The sequence below is a fragment of the Sparus aurata genome, chromosome 6, assembly GCF_900880675.1.
Source record: "Sparus aurata chromosome 6, fSpaAur1.1, whole genome shotgun sequence".
Classification (NCBI taxonomy): Eukaryota; Metazoa; Chordata; class Actinopteri; order Spariformes; family Sparidae; genus Sparus; species Sparus aurata.
Window position 1 is genome coordinate 7,364,090 of NC_044192.1, and position 22,536 is coordinate 7,386,625.

At 41.8% G+C, this 22,536-nt stretch overlaps 2 protein-coding genes across 2 annotated transcripts; both read right to left on the reverse strand.

The window, feature by feature from the left end:
* Positions 1–854: 854 nt before the first annotated feature.
* On the reverse strand, positions 855–10,841 carry mcm2 (minichromosome maintenance complex component 2). The gene is made up of 20 exons (XM_030421387.1): positions 10,711–10,841; positions 8,747–8,940; positions 8,475–8,647; positions 7,390–7,520; positions 7,149–7,287; positions 6,955–7,052; positions 6,476–6,597; positions 5,596–5,803; positions 5,243–5,377; positions 4,955–5,146; positions 4,480–4,573; positions 4,303–4,381; positions 3,883–4,054; positions 3,666–3,792; positions 3,207–3,319; positions 2,893–3,057; positions 2,548–2,622; positions 2,218–2,400; positions 1,959–2,114; positions 855–1,708 (listed from the first exon to the last, which is right to left on the reverse strand). Exons 1-20 carry the CDS (start codon positions 10,714–10,716, stop codon positions 1,598–1,600), a joined length of 2,673 nt encoding a protein of 890 aa, XP_030277247.1. The 5' UTR covers positions 10,717–10,841; the 3' UTR covers positions 855–1,597.
* A 677-nt stretch (positions 10,842–11,518) lies between these two features.
* pigu (phosphatidylinositol glycan anchor biosynthesis, class U) lies at positions 11,519–21,531 on the reverse strand. The gene is made up of 12 exons (XM_030421507.1): positions 21,356–21,531; positions 19,363–19,427; positions 18,207–18,266; positions 17,837–17,899; positions 17,400–17,509; positions 17,109–17,209; positions 16,862–16,959; positions 16,600–16,754; positions 16,145–16,288; positions 15,916–16,040; positions 14,634–14,776; positions 11,519–13,617 (listed from the first exon to the last, which is right to left on the reverse strand). Exons 1-12 carry the CDS (start codon positions 21,483–21,485, stop codon positions 13,504–13,506), a joined length of 1,308 nt encoding a protein of 435 aa, XP_030277367.1. The 5' UTR covers positions 21,486–21,531; the 3' UTR covers positions 11,519–13,503.
* Between the last annotated feature and the right edge of the window lie 1,005 nt (positions 21,532–22,536).

Below are 22,536 nucleotides of genomic sequence, written 5' to 3' on the forward strand. Positions count from 1 at the left end.
GGGGGGGAAAAACTTATATTTTCAGAAAATAAATCTTAAAATTTTAGAAAATAATCTTAATATTTCAATTAAAAAAAATTAATTTTTCAGAAAAAAATGGAATTTTATGAAAAACAATCTACATTTTTTAGCAAAAGATCTGAATAATAGTGATTTTTTTTTCTTTTCTGGATTTTTTTTCCTTTTAGAAAAAATAAATCACCTAACCAAACTCTTGCAAACAGCGGCTCAATTTACTGCAGTAAAAAACGTACTTCATAGAAAGTCTAGTTTCTGGTAATACATTTCATCACAAATCACGTAAGTATTACTAGACAAAGGCAAAAGTAAATTATACATATATTTACAGTTATGTATAGGCTACTGTATGTTCTGTCAAAATATTTTTTTCATTATTTCCTTCATCTGATTGCTGATAATACAAATTGTCCTTAAATTGGCTCTGAGGCAGTGGAAGTAAAAAGCAGCACAAAATGGAAAAACTCAAAAGTTGAAATACCTCAAAATTGTTCTTAAGTATTCTACAGTACTGGATAAGTTCATATTATGATGAATTATTGCAGATAAAGATAGAATTTTTATGATCCCGGGGGGAATAAAAAAAATAAAAAAAAGGGTTTAAACATTCTGAAATCTACCAAAAAACATTTTTCTAGGTCGGAAATTCCTTTTTACAGAAAAACGAATTCAGCCGTTTTATCTTTTGCACTTTGCATCGTCAGTAAGTTTACACCACAGGCTGCCAACAGTGAGCAGAAAGTAAAGAGCTACAACACTGCAGAGTTTAATTAGATCAATGTTCATTAATTAAAGAATCCTAAAGTGCCTGTGGAGAAAACAGTGGACAAGACGAGTTTAACAAATACAAGTTTAATATCAAAACAGACCTACAATCCAACATCAAGTGAATTCCAATAACAAACATTTTATTTTAACCTCTTTAAGTACTTTTAATTATCTGATAGGTTTTATATTCCAGCTACATTCACTTCAGAGGTGAACACAAGACGAATTTAAGTGAAACAATGAATCCCGTTTCTTCAACAACACGGACATGAACATGTACATTTATTTACAGTGAGCCCCACCTGAGGGCAGGTGCAGAGATAAACCTGGATAGAGACGGGAAACAGCAGGAAGAGGAGCAGGGAGGACGAGAAGAGTTGGATTCTGGGGTTTATTTGTAACATTCTGAATATTTTACCGGTTAACTCACTTTCCTCGAGGTTATTTCACAAACATTATCTCCCTCTTGTGAGTCAAACTCTTCATTTCATTTTGCGGATCACGCTGCTGTCGGCACATCCACCTCTATTTCTTTATGCTACTTTAAGGTTCTTTCAAAAGCTCCGACAGAAACGTGTCGGCGGAGCTTTACTGCCGCGTGCCGCTCGCTCGGATCATCTTCTGTCAGGTGGAAACTGTCGGCTTCCTCTAGCATGTTGAACAGAGTCCTTCCAGGCAGCAGGTCAGACTCCACCCTGGAGTCCAACATGACGAAAAGCTTGGGGCCTTGAAATAGAGTTCATGAAGCACTTTTCTAGAGCGGAGGAGAAAAAAGGAGGAGGAGGAGGAGGAGGAACAGGTGGCGAGGGTCCTAGAACTGCTGCAGGATCAGTTTCTTCTTCCCGTCGTGGTTGAACTTGTTGGAGCGGAAGAGGTCGCTGTCGTAGAAGGCCGTCAGGTTGTGGATGTTGATCTGTCGTGCCTGGTGGAGGACGAGGAGAAAGAAGGGAAGGAGGTGTTTAGAGGATGAACTCAGACAAAATCTGTGTTTTGCAAGTGAGTTCCACTTTTTCGTCTATGAAGTCGAAAGATATTCAACACACCGACGTCAAGCATGCAACCTTCACAGTGTTGTTACAAGTACAAAGACAACATATTTAATTATTCACCTCATCTCGTCCCAACCTTTTTAAGAATAGTGGTTGTGCTCATTATCTCTGTTTCATTGTTACCTTATCCTGCAGGTCCTTCTCTGCGATCTCGATGGTGTCGTTCTGGACTCCGTATCGGTTCCTCTGGTAGGCGACCTGCTCGGCAACCAGCTGCTTCAAGATGAAGAGCAGCAGCTCGTTGTTGTCTCTGCGGAAGGCCAGGTAGCGAGCGAACGTCTAGACAGAAACAAACAACACAGACTTAATAAAACATCAAACCCAGATGCATCGGGGACCGCCGAATCTCTCCTTGAAACAGAGTCTGCCGGCAGTCACGCACCTTCCTCATGCTCCTCATGACGCTGAACTTCTGCGTGTCGATGAAGCTCTCCAGCATCACCCTGATGGCCATGTTGACGTCGTCCTCCAGCACGTAGTCCCTCAGGTGCATCTTGGCGTGAGCCTCCGCCATGCGGATCATCGACTCGATGTGGCGGACAGTGATGGGGATGCTGCCCGTGGCCTGTTAGGGAGACCAAACCGACGTATGAGTTTTTATTATTGACTCCAAATTACCATCAAACCTACAGCAAACTACTTTATTATACAAACGATGACCACAGACGCCATAAGTTTATCAAAGTGTCAGTGAAAGGTTCAGCTTTCTCACCATCGACTCTTTACGGAGGTCACTGTAGATACGAGCCACTTTGTCCTGGTCCATCTGGTTCAGCTTGGGATGAACCTGCACACACAAAGAAATTATATTTATGGCAACGTTGTGGTAAAACTGAGCTTCAATATTAGTTTTCCAGATTCTGTTGAAGCATTTTCATTGATTCACTGACCTAAAGTGATTTGTTGGCTCTAAACTTTAAGTGTCTGACGGTCAAACAGTTTGTGAAATATCAGATAAAACATTTCCAAACGCACAAACAAACATTGGAACTCCTACAGCAGCCTGTGAGCGAGCGACGGAGGGTAAGCGAGGATGTTAACGAGCGCGTGTTCGTACCCGTTCTTTGGCGTAGATGATGTACTTCCTAACGAGGTCCTGGGGAATCGGCGGCACATCAGACGTGTTGGGCAGAACCACCTCCTCTAAGGCCACGCCCGCCTCCTTGTTGCTGGGGTGATGTTTGATGTGGGAGCCGACCACGAAGCGCGCCAACATCTCATCCTGGTTGGGAAAAAAAAGAGCCAACCACAAGCCAGAGCAGAGAGTGAGATCAGAGTTTAATTCAGAAGAAGTATCTGCTAATCAGATTTGTCAGTCTTCTACCTGCAATTCCAATTGATCAGAAGGTAAACAAAGGTATGTGTGCATACCTGCACGGGGTCGACGGTGTCTCGGACGACACACAGCACGTCGAAACGGGACACGATGGGCTCCGTCAGGTCCACGTTCTCAGCAAAGGTCAGGGAGGGGTCGTACCTGCCACCTGAGGGGAAACGAGCAACGGTGAACACAAAACTTCTGAGTAACACACTGAAAATTACAATGTCAGGGCTTTGTAAATGCACTTGAACGCATCATGCCGACGCTTCAAGCGCCGTTTTACGACGCAAAGATAAAATAACTCTCCACGAGGTTCATAATGAGGCTTAAACAATCTCAAAGCAGGTTTCAGGTCTCTGATGTTGACTTTTATAACATTCGGAAGAATTGAAGGTACTGAACTGAAAGGTTTAACTTTCATCGATGTACTCAAGTGGGCGAAACATACAGAAACACAGATACTTTTCACAAAAGTCTGATATCTTTCTGTCCGACTCCGCGTTACGCACCGATGGGGTTGGACGCAGCGATGACGGTGCATCTGGCCTGCAGCGAGGTGACGATGCCGGCTTTGGAGATGGAGATGCTCTGCTGCTCCATGGCCTCGTGGATGCTCGTCCTGTCTGCGTCGTTCATCTACAGGACGAGAGTGCGGTTAGAAGTTTGTCTGCAGTCGGCACATTCGTGATTCAGGAGGAGGACAGTGAAGGACTGCGATCGTCTCACCTTATCGAACTCATCGATCAGACACACCCCGCGGTCGGCCAGCACCAGCGCTCCGGCCTCCAGCGTCCACTCGCGGCTGACTGGGTGTCTCTGGACGTAAGCGGTCAGACCGACGGCGGAGGCTCCCTGACCCGTGGTGAACACGGCGCGGCTCGCCACCTTCTCCACGTACCTGCAGAGAAAACAGATCGTCAGAGTCAGCGGCTTTCTATTCAAACAGCTTCCACACCGTCATATTTCTTTTTGCTCAGCGCCTTTGTGTATTGTATTCATATTTAACATACAGATAAAAGAGTGTGTTCCATTCGACTCTTAGAAGAAAAGCCAATATCCCAAATAGCTGAAATAGTCCTTTAACGTATTGTTGAAGGTTCCACATATCTTTATGTTTCTGACGCTTATTTTTTTGCTGATACGTACTTGAGGAACTGCGACTTGGCCGTTCCCGGGTCTCCACACAGCAGGCAGTTGATGTCTCCACGCACCTTATGTTTCCCACCTGGAAGAGAGCGCAGAGAGCTGATGTGTAAACAGAAACGAACGGGACGGCGACACACGCAGGTGTCGGTGCTGTTGCGTCGGGCGCTCTCAGCCTACCTGGATTTTTGGCCTCTCCTCCGAACAGCGACAGGGCGAGAGCTCTCTTGATTTCCTCGTGGCCGTAGATGGACGGCGCCATGCTGGCAAAGATCTGCAGACGTGACGGAGAGGCAGTTAGCAAAACATCTGTGATTTATAAAGCTGTCGGTCAGGCAAATATCACCAACGAGCCATCTGGATCTGTAAGGATTCATCACCATCAATCTTTTAGAAAATCTTATTTCTTAAAATCCAGTATGGATTTTCTTTTTTTAGGAGTAACAGTTTTGGTTTCTTCTCTGAGTAAAGTTATAATTCAGATATAATTGAATAACTTTTACTCACAAATTTAACTGTTAACTGACATATTCGACTGAGCTGAACTAAATATTTATACCAAAATAATCATCAGCGGTTTAAATGTTTCCTCCCAACTTGTCCAACTTCAGGATCAAAAACCTGAGCAGCCGACTGTAGTGTCGTGCCTCCTCACCCTCTCTCCGATGCGTTCGTCTTTCGACAGGGCGACGATGGCCTTGACGTCTTCGTCCGTCAGCTCGGCCACGGCGACGCCCTCGTCTCTGCGGGTGATGTGGTTGGCCAGGATCACCGTGGCGAACACCGGGAAGCCGTTCGCCATGTTCAGAGAGCCGTCGTAGTTGTTGTGGTAGATGCCCGTCAGTTCCTGGTGAGGGGTGGAAAAAAATGATGTGTGATATCCGGCATGTTTTGATCATGTTTTCAGGGACTGATGTGTTGCATTCATGTGTTTTTAACTCACGATCTCGTCTCCAGGCTTGCAGTTGTCCACCAGGTCGGCCAGCAGGATGGCGTCTTTGGAGCGCGGGAGGCGACCGGCGGCGACCTTACCGGGACTCTCCTGGATGGTGATTCTCTGGTAGTTCTGGTACACGGTCTGCAGGAGGGAGGTGATTGGTTAATTGAGCCAAAGAGTGACAAAGATCTGACAAATTATCACTTTAAATTTTATGGTAAATCAGAACCCGATGTTTGGAAAGCATCTAAAAGTCATTATGTTAAACATTAGCAAGTGGAGAATTGTGAGGTTTGAGAACAGATTGCTTCTAAATGTATTAATATAAAACAACATTTCTAATTTCTGGCGTCTCTCACCTCCTCCATGTTGATCTCGAAGGGGCCGAGGGACTGACACTCTGGGCAGGAGCCCGGCTTCACCTCCTGGTTCTGGGACTGGAAGAAGGGTCCCAGCACGAAGTTACACTTGTTACAGTTGTACTTGACCATGCCGAGCTGAGGCAGGACGCCGGTGCAGCTGCTCACCACACCGCTGGTCCGGATCAGCTGGTTCAGGTGGAGCTGCCTGAAGAAGAGGAGGAGAAGAAGAAGAAGAAGAAAGCTGTGAAGTGTGAAATCCTCAATTCATTCTTTGCTTGTTTAGGCAGCAGATTCCATCTTTCGCGCGTTCTCGGCAGACGACAGTTTGTGGACCTTGGACTTCACAGAAGATGCATTATTTAAACGCTCCATCTGCTCACATTGATCCAGATGTCTGGTGCCGCTCTCAGGAGAAAATGATTCATGCAGTGTTTGTTGATACAGTCTGCAGGAAGTCAATTTCTATTTATACAACCCATAAATTACACACTTGCCTCAGAGGGCTTTACAGTCTGTGGAAAAAAGTACAACACCATCAATCCTTCGATCGTTAATTCAGAGAAGGGTAAACAGAGAAACCGTGCGCTGCAGTCAAATCACGTCCGAGTTACAATAATTAACCATACCCCAAATTAAGTCTGGGATTAAACAACTTCTTGGTACTTTGGCATCCAAACAAATATGGACACCTCACATCAGCCAGACTACGTGTAGTGATCATGAGTTTGAAAGTTTCTGCGATAAAACATCTTAAAAGCACAGTTGTGATCAGATGGCCGTCCATGGTCCAATTTGTGTCACTAAAGGGGTCCTTCACATGAGAAAAAATTAGAATCACATCTGTATATAAGGAATATATATACACACATAATATTACCTGAGTGAACGGATCTCCTCGACCAGCGGCAGGTTACAGATACGAACGTGGATCTCGTGAGCGATGCGGTCGTACTTGGGGTACATGGCCAGAACCACCTCTTTAGCTGCCTCATCAAAAATCTGACAGGAAACAGACAGAAGACGGGGTGGACAGTGTTCATTCACTTCAGTTTAACTGGGTCAGAATAATGAAGTTAGCAAGTTGAGCTAACAGGACTTCTCTTTAATGGAAGTGACCTGAAATCCCTTCCACTCATTCTTCATCATTTTGTTCGGGCAACAGCAGAGTTTAATTGGCAAACATAATTAAAAAATCACCAACAGAAAGGTCGTTGTAAAGGCAGACTCAAAGATTTGTAGCCAAAGATGTGAGATTCTCACTGATCAGACCTCAGAAATATAAGATTTTAAAAACGATCTCTCCTTTATTGGCGCCATCCTGTGAGAAAAAAGTCTAAACAACAGAAGTACACTCACCTTCAACATCTCAGTCGGAGCCTCTGGCAGGAAGTAAGCCAGAACGTGCTCTCTGGCTGCGAGGTCCTCATAGTTTACGACCAGACTCTCCTTATTCTCTGGAGTGAAGAGTTTACTCATTTAAAACCAGAAATCAAATCGAGGAAACGCTTCTATAATTTCATAAAGCACTGGAAGCTGGAAGGCGGCGCTACCTTTGCACATGTCGCTGATCTTCTCCTTGAACACGTTGTGGCCGTTCTCGTCGACGTGCGTCCGCAGGAAGTTCTTGAAGCGGTTGTAGATCTCCAGCCTGGGCGCCATCATGGACACCCACTCCCTCACAGTGTGACCCTGCAGACGGAGGAAAACACCGTCAGACCCTCGACCACAGCTGGAACGCCACTGTGCACCACCACATCTGTACTGATACTACTGCAGCAGCAGTGTAACAACCTTCATGTCCTCCAAGTTCTCGATGCTCTCGATCATTTCTTCTTCCTCTCCGTCTGCGACGCCCTCCGCTGCCCGCTCAGCCAATCGCCTCCGCCGAGCCGCCGGGCGCTCGTCGTCCTCGTCTTCGCTGTCTGGATAACAGAGGGGAAAAAAAAGTTAACCCCTCATTCCACTTCAGCACACCTCTGCCAAGCATCTGTCTGCTTCTTAATCAATAATGTCCTGATTTATCCACCATTTTATCCGTTTCTGTTACATTTCTTTTTCTGTTATCTGTAGGGAAACTGTTTGTTTTCTGTAAAAGTAAAAACACAAGCAGACAAAATAATATCCATATCCTCTCCTGACAAACTACACATGCCTCAGACCCAGAACACAGAAGTAGTTATTGGTGATGATGTCGACAATAACATCAACAGTGCAACATAAAAGAAAGTTCATAATGGATCTTGGATTGATTTCTTACTATGACGCTCAAAAGTTTTTGGAACTTCAGTTTGGGGACGTAAACAGGAAGTATGATGATGTCATGGAGTCAGTGAGTTAGCAGTAGGCGACACGTTAAGCCCCGTCTTTCATTTGTTGTTTACTTCTTTACATTTTGGCGAAGCAGCACCATTAAAAGTATGCCGAATTAACCATCAGCACTTCCTCTTTGCAGTGTAAGTATTGATGTACACAAAACTGTCCGTGGAAAACTTTCATACGGAAGAAAAAGTAAAAATGTGATAATTCCTAGGCAAGTTCTGCAAGTGGAAAGATGTCGATTTATAAAAGGATTTATAGACATTTATCCACAACTGATCAGAGATGATTACATCTTCTGACAGTGCAAGTCACACTGAACCTAAAAATACATCAATCATATCTGTGAACTCAGATTTCACTGAATTATGACTGCTGCTTTTCTTTAATGCAGAGACTTTGGGTTTTAGACTGTACTTAAGACAAAGGAAGACATTTTAAAAAGTCACTTTGGGCTCTGAGAAACTGTGATGAGCATTCATTATGATCTGAAATGATTAACTGTGAAAATCTTTAACAGATTTATCCATAAAAACTAATCTAGTTGCAGCCCTTCTCACCGTAGAGCAGTCCTCTCCTCAGACGCCCACTGATGCCCTGCTCCCTGTCCCTCCTCCTCATGGCCTCCTCGGCGGCGGCCCTGGCTCCAGGCGACAGCTCCGACAGATCCTCGTCATCCAGGTCCAAACCCTCGGCCTCGTACTGATCCAGCGCCGGGATGATCCGGTAATCCCTGAGCAGAGAGAGAGAGAGGAGAAACACACTCAAGCTCCAAAACTTTCCAACACACACACGGGAAATCTGTAACAAGTGCGTCCGTCCTCCTCCTCACCTCTCCATCCCGTCCCCGATCAGGTCCTCTCCATCTCCCTCTTCCTCCTCCTCTCCGGGCAGATGCGACTCCCCCAGCAGCCCCTCCGACTCATCCTCGAAGGGAGGCAGGTCTCGTCCAGGGCTGGAGGTCATGTCTCCCCTCCTGGAGGCTCGGCTGGGGCTGGTGGCCATGTGGTACGACTCGGAGGAATCCTGCCCCACCACACAGAACAACATCGACAAATTACTACAACCGCTATTATTTAAGTACAGGAACATTTTCTGTAACCGACCACCATCATCGAGTGTTTGAAACGAGTTTATTAAGCTTCAAAGTTTGGCTCTAGTTTTTTACACTGTCAGATTTTATGTTTGTTCATCTTCTGTCGTCTGTTTCTTGTTTGTTCGTGTGACGTTAGTGTGACTCTGCAGCTGCTACACCACACCGTCAGGATTATCAAAGCATCTTCTCATCTGAATTTAAGAGGACGTGAGACGCGAGTTTATTGTTCGACTGATTCTAAAATCCAGACGATCTACGGAGGAAAAGTTTCCCCGGTTTGGCACTGAAGAACTTAAGATGACCTCTGACCTTTTCAGAACTCAACTGTGGTCACTTGAGAAAAATGAGCCTTGTCTCACGTATTATACGCCAAAATTGATATATTATAACAATTTATTATATATACATGCTATTCTATGTAGATATACAGTATTCTTTTCAGCAAATGAATCATCAGCCAGTTGTTTTTAGTGATTTTGAAACAGATATTTGTAGTGTTTACTCATTTTTTAAATGCATTGTCCAATTTATTCGTTAGTTACTCTCTGTGGTGAAGTATATTTATTTTATAATTTGTGATATTTCCCTTCATCAGAATCAGAATCGTTTTTATTGTCATTGCACAATGTACAACGAAATTTTTTAGCAGCAACCGAGTGTCACACGACATAAATATAGTGAAAGTACAAGTAAAAAGTACAGTAAAAAAAAAAAAAAAAAAGTACAAGGCATTTGGTGCAATGTAGTATATAAAAAATAGATTAATAGATAAATAGAAAAATATTTACAGCTCTTTTTACGGATACATAAGCGTGCTTTGGTGAATGTTTTGGACATTTTCTCCACACGTGACAAACACTGAACTGGATTATTACTTTTACAAATGTCATGCATTGATTTTAAGTTTCCAGATACCTTTAAAAAAAAAACATCCTCCAGTTTCTCTCCAGTGACACATGCGTCTTATAACATATCATCTGATACGTGACCATCTCAAACTGGAGTCCCAGTATTTCTCTCATTGTTGGATTCACATCATCTCATCAAGTCTCAACAAACAAAAAAACAAAGCTTTTCTTCTGACTGTTTTCACTGTTAACATGGTGACAGATCACACCTGTTACACCCATGAGAACAGTGTAATGAGATGTAAGAAACAAAGACTTCGGTAAAAATGAAGTTGCAGGATTATAAGTGACATTCTCTTATCAAACCACCAGTGAAGTTGTTAAATGTCATGTGGAGCTCTTTTCGGTATTAAAACACGTTTGCTGTAAAGTTAATATCTGTATTTATTTCTAACTTTACTGTTTTTTAGACCTCTGCTGACACTTTGTCTTCAGCTGGCAGGTAACAAAAAGCTGAGCAGCCACATGGCAGCTCTGCTTTTACTGCAAGAGGACAACATGTACATGACTGACTACTGTTCGTGTTATCAGGTGAGCAAAAGCAATTTACAGTAACATATACACTCGATTTTTACTTTAAAAGCATTTTAATTCAGTTTTACGATCAAAGCTTGACCATAAATCCTCTGTGATTGTTGTGATCGACACAAAATTGCACATGTCAAAGTTAGAAACTGCAGGAAACTCGAACAACAAACGTAAAACAGATTATTTTAACTTCTCCCTCCTTCAGCTGAAGTATAAAACCCGACAAACACGTTATTCGGTGCGTTTTTAAAGGTTTTCACTCACCGCCATTGTTCCGTGCGTCTCTTTCTGCCTCTTGTAAAGAAACTTCTCCTTCCGGCCGGGAGTCACTTTTCGCGCGAAACGACCACGTGATCCTCAAAGCCCGCGAAATATAATGAATATTCAGAATGTAGAGCTTCCTCATTGGTCGTTCTCCAGTAAAGGGGAGGGGTCTTACAGTACTGTGCGCTTGGTTTGATAGGACACCGTCAGTGAGGCCGTTCAGCCGCGGTGGGCGGTGACGGTGGATCAACGGGTGGAGTGAAGGCGGTGCGAGCCGCTGATTGAAACAAACTCACCCTTCTCTGAGCTTTGCAGCAGGGGCGGAGATAATGACGTAAATATTTTCCCGGGAATATTTTGGCTGCGTTCAAATCCGAACACTGCCTCCTTGACAACTCATCCGGTGTTATCCAAGTCCAGAATTGTTTTGTGCACTGTTCCTTTCATTTAACCAAGAGAGTAAAGATCATGAAATTATGACGAAATAGTAGTTTACATAAGAGAACATTCACTTTTACTTGTAAATATTGAGATGTCTTGATAAATCTACTCAGATTCTATTCCACAGCATGTCTTCAGCTCTTGAAAGATCTTAAAAAACATTAAGTGTAGCTTCTTTATTGCACTGGAATGTAGTTACTTAAATAAAGTCTCCTACTGATTTTGTATATATCGTTGCTGCTCTCATATCTGACTCTACATTTCAATTTCTGCCCGGATACAGCTGAAAACCACAGATAATTAAAATAAAAGTGAAACTCATGATGCACCTTACAGACATCAGTAATGATAGTTAAATCCAAACAGGTAAAACCAACAACTCAAACCTTTAATAATCATTCATCAAATATAACATCACACCTTTCAAACCCCCCAAAACAGAAACAACACATTCATTTATACAGCATCAGAACAACAGCGGCTCCTCCTTTTAATTAAATTGGGTTTGCAAGGTTTTTAGTGCAGCAAATAAATAAATATCACAAATTACTTTTCACTCATTGGTATCAAAATGGCGACTTGTCGACCTGCTCGAACAGATGAGAGGTTTAAAGAAACGTGGGTCGCGTTTAAGAAAGCAACTGAACCACCAGGTGTAGTTTTCATGTGATCGGACAGGAAGCAGTCGTTTTCTTTCCTTTATCACTTGAAAACAATTTAAATGTTTAATGTTTTTGCTTTTGTCTTATTTTTTGAAAAATTAATTGTTGCTAGTATCATTATTTTCAGAGAAAGGCCATGAGAAACAAAATATCAAACAAAAACATTCATTTGTGGACTTCATATTAGAACATAAAGTAAAACATGAAGCAAAAATCAATCTTTATATCAGCGTCCCGTCACTTCTGAGCTGTTTAAGGCTTTTTTTTCTCTTTCTTTTTCTTAATGGTGTGAATTAAATCTTTAACAAACACCCTCACGTCCTGAACTCAATATATGACCGCTACATATACAGTCAGGAAATGATTCATTTTTAATGTTGAATCTAAATTTAACAATAAGTTCATAATATTAGCTTTAATTATGCATGCAGAGATCGAGCAAAATATGAAACTTTAGCCTTTAATGCTTTGTTTGGCCGCACATCGTGAGCCCAAACTTTGATTTCTGGCTTGAGTTGTGTCCGTTGAGAAAACCCCAGATCAAAAATACATGAAGCTGTAATTTCAAGACGCAGAAAACCTAAAAGGAACCATGAAGGTTTCTGCTCCCCACAGATCCTGGATTCAAGCACTTCAGTCGTTAAAACACATTCACTGGTGTCTTTGTGAGGATCCGTCTGGAGTTCAGTGATCAGTGTCCAGACTCTTTTCAGGCAGCTGTAGCTCTAGAACATCCAGTTAAGAGTTCAATTTCATGTACCATGTGGAGGTTAGTAGTCACTTTCACTTGACTTGAGATAAGATGCAACACTGATGCTGTGAAATTTGATCATTACAGAGCAGATGGTGTAAAAAATAAGGTGAAAGGCAGTGGTGAGAAACACAGAGATGTTATAAATGTTTTAGACTTACAGACGAACCCTTAAAAGTAGATTTTCTCTTCCGTTTCCTGCAACAAAACATACCAGGTTTAACACTAAAGTAGTCAGGTAAACATGATTCATCAACAAAAGAAGAACGTGTACGGGAGAGCGCAATATCAGGAATTATCAAATCAGTGGGAGTTTTCCACATTTGTACAATCTGTATGGAGTTTAAAAAGGAACAAGGCTCAAAAGATACAACTCCCCCAAGAGCGGCACTTCCATCAAGTGAAAGGAAAGGAAAGGAAAGGAGAGGAAGAGTAAAAAGAAAGAACGAAAGAAAAAAACAAAACAAAACAAAACAAAAGAAAGAAAATAGTTTTTTTTTCATGATAAAATCTGTCCAGGACGGATCTGCAGAGTGTCAAAATAAAATTCATCTAGAGTGCCTCTCAGGAGGAAGAAGGCTTCAAAATAAAACCCACTCTCACAAGCGCAGGTTCCTGCTAGTTTGAGGTTTCAAAATAAGAGCCGTCCAGATGAAGGAGTGGAAAGCGGAGAGATGTTTAGTCGTTGTCTGGTTGTTTCACACGGCAGGAGCCAGATTTCTACATCCCATCTCAGCATGTGTCTGTCATGTAGCATGTTATGACCAGCAGTTGGCATGTGACGTTTGACACACTTCCTGCATGTGTGTTCTGTCTGAGGACACCTCAACGCATCCTCCTCAGTTTGTGTTTGTTCCCTGTGAGGACAAGTGAGACCTCGAGTAGTTTTCTTTCATCCTGGTAGAGGCTGCCAGCCAGGTCAGTGTCTGCACGAGTGTTTTATTTCAGAACTAGAGTCGCCTCGGAGCCATCTTTCCTCTTCAGATACAGTCCGTAGCTGAGGTGGTGTTCCCTCCTCAGGAAAGCGTAGAAATAATCAGACACCAGGAGAATCTGACGGGAGAGAAAGATGAAGACACAGATGAGTTCTTTACCGTGTGATCGAGGAAAACAATAACTTGATATTACTTACTTTTATTGACCCTGAGCTGTCTCCAAATATTAAATCCCAGCATGACATGAATAACAAATACAAGGTCTCAAATTGTCCCAGTAAGACATGACAGTAGGGCTGTAGCGATACACTAATCTCACGATACGATACGATACACGATATTCAGCTCATGATATGATATATATCACGATATTTAGCCAACGATACGATTCGATACGATTCGATACACTTACATCATTTTCTGAAAGATTTTAAAAGGGACAGTGTGATTTTGGTGACATCTTGTGAGTGAATACGACAATACAACCATTTAATTAATTGTAGGGCTGGGTATCACCAGGTACCTCGCGATACAATACCATCACAATATTTTGCCCTCGATAACGATAATATCACGATACAGCGATTCTGCGATAATCGACATATTGCAAGAAATTTCATCCACGATACATCACGATATCTGTGTCACTGAAGAAATTCAGAATTTATTGACTGCACTGAATCCATTTCACAGGAATTACAAAACATTGTCAATCAATTTCACATGAATGACAGCCAAGTAAACAAAGAGTATATTGCACAGTGTCTCTTCTTAACACACACACTGACTACAACTATCATTAAATATCTATATGTGTGGGTTTCAGAGCTACTTAAACCATTTTTTAAATTTAATCCCGAAGAGGGGTGGTGGTGGGCCAAATTTTTTTTTTTTACATTTTTAAATATCGATATTTGGCACCAGTGTATCGATAACGTACCTCAAGACGAAATATTGCGATATATCGTAGTATCGATATTTTGGCACACCCCTACGTGACAGTGAGGCAGCATGAACGATACACGAAGCCTGAAACTGAAGCAGCTAAATGGACTTTTGTCTCAGTCACTGTACTGTTTACACCTGTGTTGTTCATGTCGTAACATGTCCACGCTCCTGTCCAGACCGTCCTACCTGTGCCACGTTGAACAGAAGTGTTATGGCGTAGTAGAAGTTGGAGTTGGCGCTGCCGGCGTAGATCCAGAGGTGCCAGAGAACAGGAAACAGAGCGGAGCACGCCAGCAGGACGCAGGACACCAGGAAGATGTTCCTCAAGACTGAACAGGAAGACAAACCAGGACAGGAGATCATGTTACTTCTACACCTCTGCTCCAATTTAAATTCTTATTTATTGGTGCTTTATTGATCTTTTGTTTCATTGGATTACAAGACAATGTGACAGGTAATAATTCATCTTATTGCTTTACGGGGTTTCACTGTCGGTCTATTGATCAAATTCTTCAACCCACAGTGAAATATCTCAATAACTGTTGGATAAATGGGCGAGAAATTTGATGGATGAAATTGAGGATAATTCTTATATCTTCATTTATACCTTGTTGTTCCATCTACAGCCACCAGCAGGTCATAATTTCCACTCGTCGAACACTTAAAACTAATGACTGTTTTGCTGTCGACCCCACTGGATTGTGTTGCATTAAAAAAAAAAGCAGATTAAATGCAGATCACTTCTTTCCTTTATTCTATATTTGTCCAGTGCAGCTCGCTAGAATTCCAAAGCTGCTCTCCGTTATGAGGACAGAGCGGAAAATTAAGTGTGTGACGATGAAAAATGTCTGAAATCCAGACTCCCAACAAGCTACAAGATCTTTTACATCTCCTCTCTATTTCTAGCAAACAGCAATATACTAATAATTCAGGTAGAATGAATACATGCTGCTATGTATATATATCATACTAAACATCTTTTACCGAGAATCTTTGGCACAAAAACTCTGTCTAGGTGAATTAAGATCCATTTCATCCATCCCAATTTCAGGTTGTAGCTCAAAAGCAGTCTGGGCAGTCATGATAAATTGGATCAGACTCAATATTAAAAGTACATCACTAGCTACATGCTAAACATTAGCATGTCAGTCGTGTTTTAATTAAGGGTCCCATATTGTAGAGAAATACTGTGAAAATATCTAAATCGCTAAATCAACAGAACATTTTAAACACCATCTTTAAATGAACTGTCTGGATGTGTTATGTCACAACTGTACAGTCTACACCCCCAGCACGGACGAGGGTGCAAAAACAGGATCAGAGATGATGCAGAAACAGGGAGGGAGGTCTTGTGAGAGCTGACCAATCAGAGCAGACTGGGCTTTTTGAGAAAGGGGGCCTTCAAGAGACAGCAACTCAGGAATCCTTACATTTTCAATATACTATATTTCATGTTTAATACACTCACATCGGTGCAGGTGACTCCAGACAGGAAGGAAGGCCAGGTAGAGAGCGATGTCTCCCACAGTGGGGTAAGACTTAAAGATGGAGATCACAGCTAACTGCATGAAGATCAGAAACACTGGATGCTCCCTTAAACACAGACAAATATATATTTTATCAAGAGATCTGAGCCTCGTAGGTTGTATCAGCTTGGAAGGACGGACAGATGGCTTGTGAGTAAAAAGCAGACATACTTGAGTTTGATGGACAGAGGGATGGTGTAGAAGAAGATGTTGATCTGGAAGACGCAGAGGAAGAACAGACGGAAGTGTTCAAACATCTCGGCAAAGAAATACCAGAAGAGGCCGATGTTCGGGGTCAGGTCCGGCACCGAGAGACTGGAGGGAGGGAAAACACGGGGTCACTGTCGGACTACAGCTGGACTGCTTCATGAATAACTGGGAAATTGATACATCTGATTAAACTTAGTCAGCCAATATCTAGTTTCTGAACATACAAACTTTACATACATTCTATCATGGAAGAATTGTGACCAGGGGCATTAAAAAGTAAAAAAGATCAACCCGTCACTGCTCTCTGGTGGACAAACTATGTAATGTTACATTTTCCAAATTCCCTCAAACATACAATACATCCACACACAGGAGACATAAAAACACTCTGCTCAAGCTTTTCCTTCCTCGCTCACATGAAGCCATAGACAGACGGCAGGTAGTCCCACGAGCCGAGCAGGAAAAAGGAGAGACAGATCATGACGAACAGGCTTCCCAGGTACATGAAGGCGTACTGTGCGACGAACCACCAGAAGCTGAATCGTCTGAAGTTCACCGGGATGTACTGACGCTGGGAGAGGAGAAGCAGAAACACGGAGTGGCATCAAACAAAGGCGTAGATCCGGGAAATTGTATTGAAATAGTAAAAGAAAGGCAGAGAGAAAATCATAAACATACCTGCGTCAGATAGAGCAACGCCGGAGCGCACAGAGTCAGAGGATAGATGGACTGATACGTGGCCAGGGACAGAAATATAGCGCTCAGTAAGACATTTCCTGCAAAGAAGAACAAATGAAATGATCACCTCGTGTCTTTATTGTTGCATTTATTTGAAGTTGTTCTGAAGGAGGGCTGAGCTGATCCAAAAACATGGAATGCCTTTAGAAAAAAAGCACGTGACGTTGCGTTGAAAATCAAACGTTACCCTTTATGGTGGTGAGGATGAAGAGGGCGATGACGGCGTTGTTCAGACCACATGTTGACTTGGCGACGCAGGAGAGGATGGTGAACGGGTTCAACAGGTAACTGTGAGAGAGGAAGAAATAATGTGACTGTTGTACTTAATGAATACTTCTCTGATACTACTGGACTCTGAGAATGTGGATGATTTTACAGCAGTCTGACACATCTCTCAACAGGTCACAGCAGGGATTTAAGGCGCCGTGAGCACCTGATCCGACATTGTGTCGCTAAAGAAGGTGTGTGTGGTACTTACAACATGGCTACTTTCAGAGGGATGTAGTACATCTCTTTGGGGCTCCTGATGAGCTCCAGACAGTCGAGGGGGTAGCGTTCTGCCTCCAGGGCATATTTCTGCTTTCTGAACTGAATGGGCACAACAAACACGTCGTTACTACAACACACCGTTTAAATTCACTTAGTTGAATTTTCTGATAATAATTTCCTGTCTAATCTGCAAAATCTTGAAAATGGAAGGCAGAGAAAGAAGATTATAGTCGGAACATTTTTCTTGATATAACTTCCAATATCATGTAACGACTTGAATGTGTTTTGCCTGACATAAAGCCAAACATTCTGGTATTTCTGAACCGAGCATATTACGTTTAAAAGTACCACAATTTCCCTTTGATATCCAAATATGTTTATTTGTTTTCTCTGTATATTTAAAAAGACACTTTACTGTTTTCTTACCACTTGTTTGTTGTAATCCTTCACTGCCAAGTAGAGAGCCACAGCAGTGATCACATCTGCTAACTACAGAGACAAACGGGGAGAGAAAGAGCAGCTGAGCCTCTGAAATATACCAACCTCAAAAAAATACTCACGTACTTTATTTTGAAATCACTGGAGGCAGAAATGTCTTATCACGGTTAAAGCGGTTTAAATTAAAGGGCTGCTGACTGCTGAGCGTTCCCATCATGGCTCACATTACAGAAAATCCTCCCGAAGAGAAAAATCCAATGCATTAGCATTTCATTCTGCTTCTTTTTTTTTTTTTTACTACCGCAAATGCTTAAAAAGGAGAGATGTCTGTTCATACGCTTCTCTACATCGCACTCACCATAAATGTTATCTCTGCATAGTCCACCAGAAAGTGAAAGAGGTAAATGATGAGAGGAGTCTGAAGAGAAAAGAAACAGACATCAGGGATCAGAGCATCAAACACATTTATAGAAACACCTCTGATGTGATGTCACTTCCTCTGAGATTTAAAACAAACAAATGGCAAGTCTGCAACCTGCTGAGTGTTCTCAGATAGATTGATTGATTGATTGATTGAAGGTTGATTAATGCCTACATTACCCACAATGCAACTTAGCCACTGAGTGACATCACTTGAGGCCATTTACCAGATTAAATTAAGATTCCTCTGGAGCCACAAAATACTTTATACTCCTCGTTATATAAATGACGTAAAACACCTGTAAACACGCTTTAAATGTGTAAAGTAGGGGTGGGTATTGGCAAGAACCTCACGATACGATACGTATCACGATACTTTGGTCACGATACGATACGTATCACGATACTTTGGTCACGATACGTATCACGATATCACGATATTGCGATATAAATACAGATGAAAACACAAGTACCTGTATATGTACATCAGATGATATTGATCAGAGGACAAATTGAGTCAAAACTATTTCATTCAAAACAGCCTCTCCATTTTATTAATTCCCATGAAATTTCCGGGCAGTAATATTCTCTTTGTCCAGCTCGTTGTTCTTGCTATCTCTCTTAACTTTGGAGCCAAAGTGCTTCCAAACGTCAACTTTAAATTGCGGAGGCGTTGTTAACTTGCCATCCATTTTGCAAAGACCTCAGCCACTCTCTCTACTACAGAAATACACCCGCCGCACAGCAGAGTCGCTCTTCGGCGCCACCTACCGGAGTGGAGGTACGGAAGTCGTACTGCATTCACAACGCGTCTAAACATGATTTTTTTTTTTTTTAAATCGATCTTTGGAGTTGAAAAATCGATATTGTATTAGGCGGCAAAGTATCGTGATATATTGCCGTATCGATATTTTTACCCACCCCTAGTTTAAACTGTGGCGTTCTGACAGTGACAGGAGAGAGTTTGGGAAGATTTCTAGACGGGAAATAAACAGACACAAGAAAAAAAGAGAGTTGATTTTCTAGGAAAGTGGAGATGAGATTGCGCCCTTGGACAAACATGTCACGAGTGTGTGTCTTTGTGCGTCTCTCACCTCGTGGAAAACATCTCCAGCGTACGGCGAGACTCCCAAGTCGAGCAGAGCCAAACCTTCAACAACTGCAAACAAACAAGCATCTTGTCACAGAAAGGCCGTTATTCAAAGCTCTGGGCTGTTGTGTCAGTGTTTCATCTCACTTAATGTAATCTGCTACAAAGCCATTCTATAATGCAACTTCCTGTTCTAACTGCCTAATGAACAATTCATGACGGGCTGTGGTGATTCCATAAAACTCACACTACGGCTGGGCAGCTGATCAAAATAATATCAAAAAGGGAAAATATGTCCAAGCGTAATATTATCCAGATCACAGAAGCTAGAAAGATACAATGTGTGAAACAAAGTACTCTACTGCTGCTGATGTATCCTGGCCTACAAATCTTGTTTCTTCAAATGTAAGAGATCGTGTTTGATAGGTCATCATGATTAAATAGTGTTCTTCATAAATAGACAATAAAAATTCTGAAGAAAAAATGATTGTGATATAAAGTGATATCTATAAAAACAGCAACCCTCATTCACAAACTGTCTTTCTCATGTATTTTTCCTGAAAGAAGGTCTTTCTTTTTATACAATCCTTTATAGAAAAATGTCTTCATGGCTCTACAAACAGCCACACCTTCACTTCAAGGTGTGGCACCACGGCTGAAAAGAGGCTCCACATTTCATTGCTGCATATATAAATGAAACAATATCTCCCCTTAAAACACTGAGAATGTGGGCACAGAAGTATCGAAAACAAAGCTTTTCCTTTAGTGTCGTGCTAAAAAAAAAAAGCTCACATTTGCTGATGTTCACAGCTGCCCGTTTGTTATAATGTCGTCACACACAGGATCCACAGACTGAGCTCGTGTCATTGAACCTCTGCGACACCCAGAGAGCAGCTCAAAGCACCTGATGCCATAAAATCTCCTCTATCTGTTCTCCCCAATCGGATTGTGGAGATTCAAGCACTCCCAAGCAGCACCCCTGTTTGTCAGAGCCATTATAATGATCAAAACAATACCCTGATCATCAGACCTGACTGACAGCACACATCAAATTGCCTGAATGTCGTTCCCCATGAGCGGCTGAACCAGAGGGCTGCAGTCACTGATGGATGCCACATAGATACATTTGTGTTGAAGTATTGCTGTTTGAGACTTTAAAATCATTTTAGTGTGAGTTTAAGTTATATCGCTGCATAATTGAAATTTCAGCAACCTTCACTTGCAAAAACGATTTCAATTGATTTGTTTAATTGATACACCAGGATTGAAACTGCCATATTCTTTGTTAATGTTGTCTGTGGACGCCAGAAAGACAAACGATGAGGATCAATTTTGTTTTCAATCTTTGCATTTTCTGGTGTACGTCCAAACTCAATGTGTTCCGTGTTTCTTTCTTCTTTTAACCTGTTTGTTGATCATGGAGAGAATGCAGAAGAAAAATCCACATCATGGCAGAACAGACTTCCTGTATACCCAGAAGCAAAGAGGCACTGTACTCAGCAGTTCACTTGATGGATAAAATGAAAATGGCTGAATGTATGATCTTGTCTTTAACACTGGTTACTACCTACAACCTTTATGCAAGCCCACAGCTCAGTTAAATGCAGATTAGTTTCATTAGAACTGCAGGAACAGAGACTACAGTGTAACATGTAGGTAGTCAGGACAGTGCAGGTTGCTGCTCCAGCATCTTTGAACCACGGAAGCTAATCACAATCAGAGACCTCCATCAGAAACACCACGAATATACCAGTCAAACATACTGTAAATCTACAACAACACACATCTCAATTAAGCTGCTATATTTCTCTCCGTGTACCGCAAGAGAGCTTCATAAATGTGAAGTCAAACGTTATGTTTGTTGTAGCTACACCGGCTCGACGTTCCCTCCTCCACTTGACTCAATTACCGGGTACCAGCGCCGGGGCGAGGAAGCAACCCGAGCGGCGTTCGAGCGACAAAGCTGCCCCCCAAAAAGCTGCTGAAGCCCCGCTTACCTCTCTTCCAGGCGGTCAGCGGAGATACAACCTCCACCCGCTCCGCTATTAAGTCCGCTAAACTGGATCTGTAAAGAGCTGCACGGATCGTAACGGCTAAAATCAAAAGTAGTGTCAAGGGAGCCGCCATCTTGACAAGGAAGCCCTCTCCGCCCTGCGAGGTGCACGATGGGAAGTGAAGTCTTCTGTCAGGAAGGAAACTGATTGAAACACACGCAAAAAATTTAAGTAAATGAAATGTATTGTTATTGTTATTTTTATCATTATATATTTATTTGTGGCTACAATAACGTTTGTATAAGTAAATAGATATCATTTGTGCTCTTTTTCGGCTTTTAGACTAATTATGCATTTTAACACTTTGTTGCTTGTAGATGACTCGTTTTGTATTTTGAAACATTCTCGTAGAGTCACAGTACATCTATATTTGCTCAGTAAGTCACTGCTGGGGACACGTTTTTACAAAACGGAACGATAAAATCCTGAGCACATTTTCACTCCGGGGCTCTTTGTGTGTTGGATCAAAACACAATGGATAGAGCTCTGCAAAGTTAGACACAGTGCACCGCCTGATTTCCGGTAAGGGTGCTTTTAATTAGTTTACACAAAATTCAGTCAGAGTAAAAAAGATTAATTGGTCTTTTTTTCCATTGACACGTTGACATTTGTGATCATTTAAAAAACATTATTCATTGTTACATTTTTAAATGTCAGTGCCGTGATGGAACATAGCTGGACTTGCATAAAAAGTATAATTCAACGCCATCAACCTATTATTGTAGAACTACTTCTAATAATGATAACATAATTTATATATATTTATATTCTTATTTATTTGTCAAAGTCAAAGAGCTGCTACCTGTGTTTCCTTGTTTTGTCTGAAACAATGACATTAAAAAAAAATCTATTCTAATCTATTCTAATAATAAATGACCCCTCCAAAACATCAATTGAGATGTGGTTGAAAGCCTCAGAAAATGTTTTCTTAGGATATATTTGTATTTTATAATGTTATGAAAAAACATTCATGCTCAATACTGTAATCCTTGCTACTGTTTTCGTTTTTGTATTTTATTTCTATTGTTGTAAGTTTTCTACATTGAATAAACAGCTTCTGACGATCTATTAATCAAATATTGAATTTCGTTTTTTTATTGTGTTTTACATGTATTTGGCTGTGG

Bases quoted from the DNA above. Each gene is read 5' to 3' on its own strand.
- pigu (XM_030421507.1), bottom strand. From the start codon at position 21,485: ATGGCGGCTCCCTTGACACTACTTTTGATTTTAGCCGTTACGATCCGT. The intron at 17,900-18,206 runs GTGAGTGCGATG...TTGTCTCTGTAG, and splicing joins ATGCAGAGATAACATTTATG to TTAGCAGATGTGATCACTGC. The intron at 16,960-17,108 runs GTAACGTTTGAT...TCTTCTTTGCAG, and splicing joins CATCCTCACCACCATAAAGG to GAAATGTCTTACTGAGCGCT.
- mcm2 (XM_030421387.1), bottom strand. The intron at 4,574-4,954 runs GTGAGGAGGCAC...TCACGTCTGCAG, and splicing joins ACGAACGCATCGGAGAGAGG to ATCTTTGCCAGCATGGCGCC. The intron at 2,401-2,547 runs GTGAGAAAGCTG...TCTCCCTAACAG, and splicing joins ACCTCCGTAAAGAGTCGATG to GCCACGGGCAGCATCCCCAT.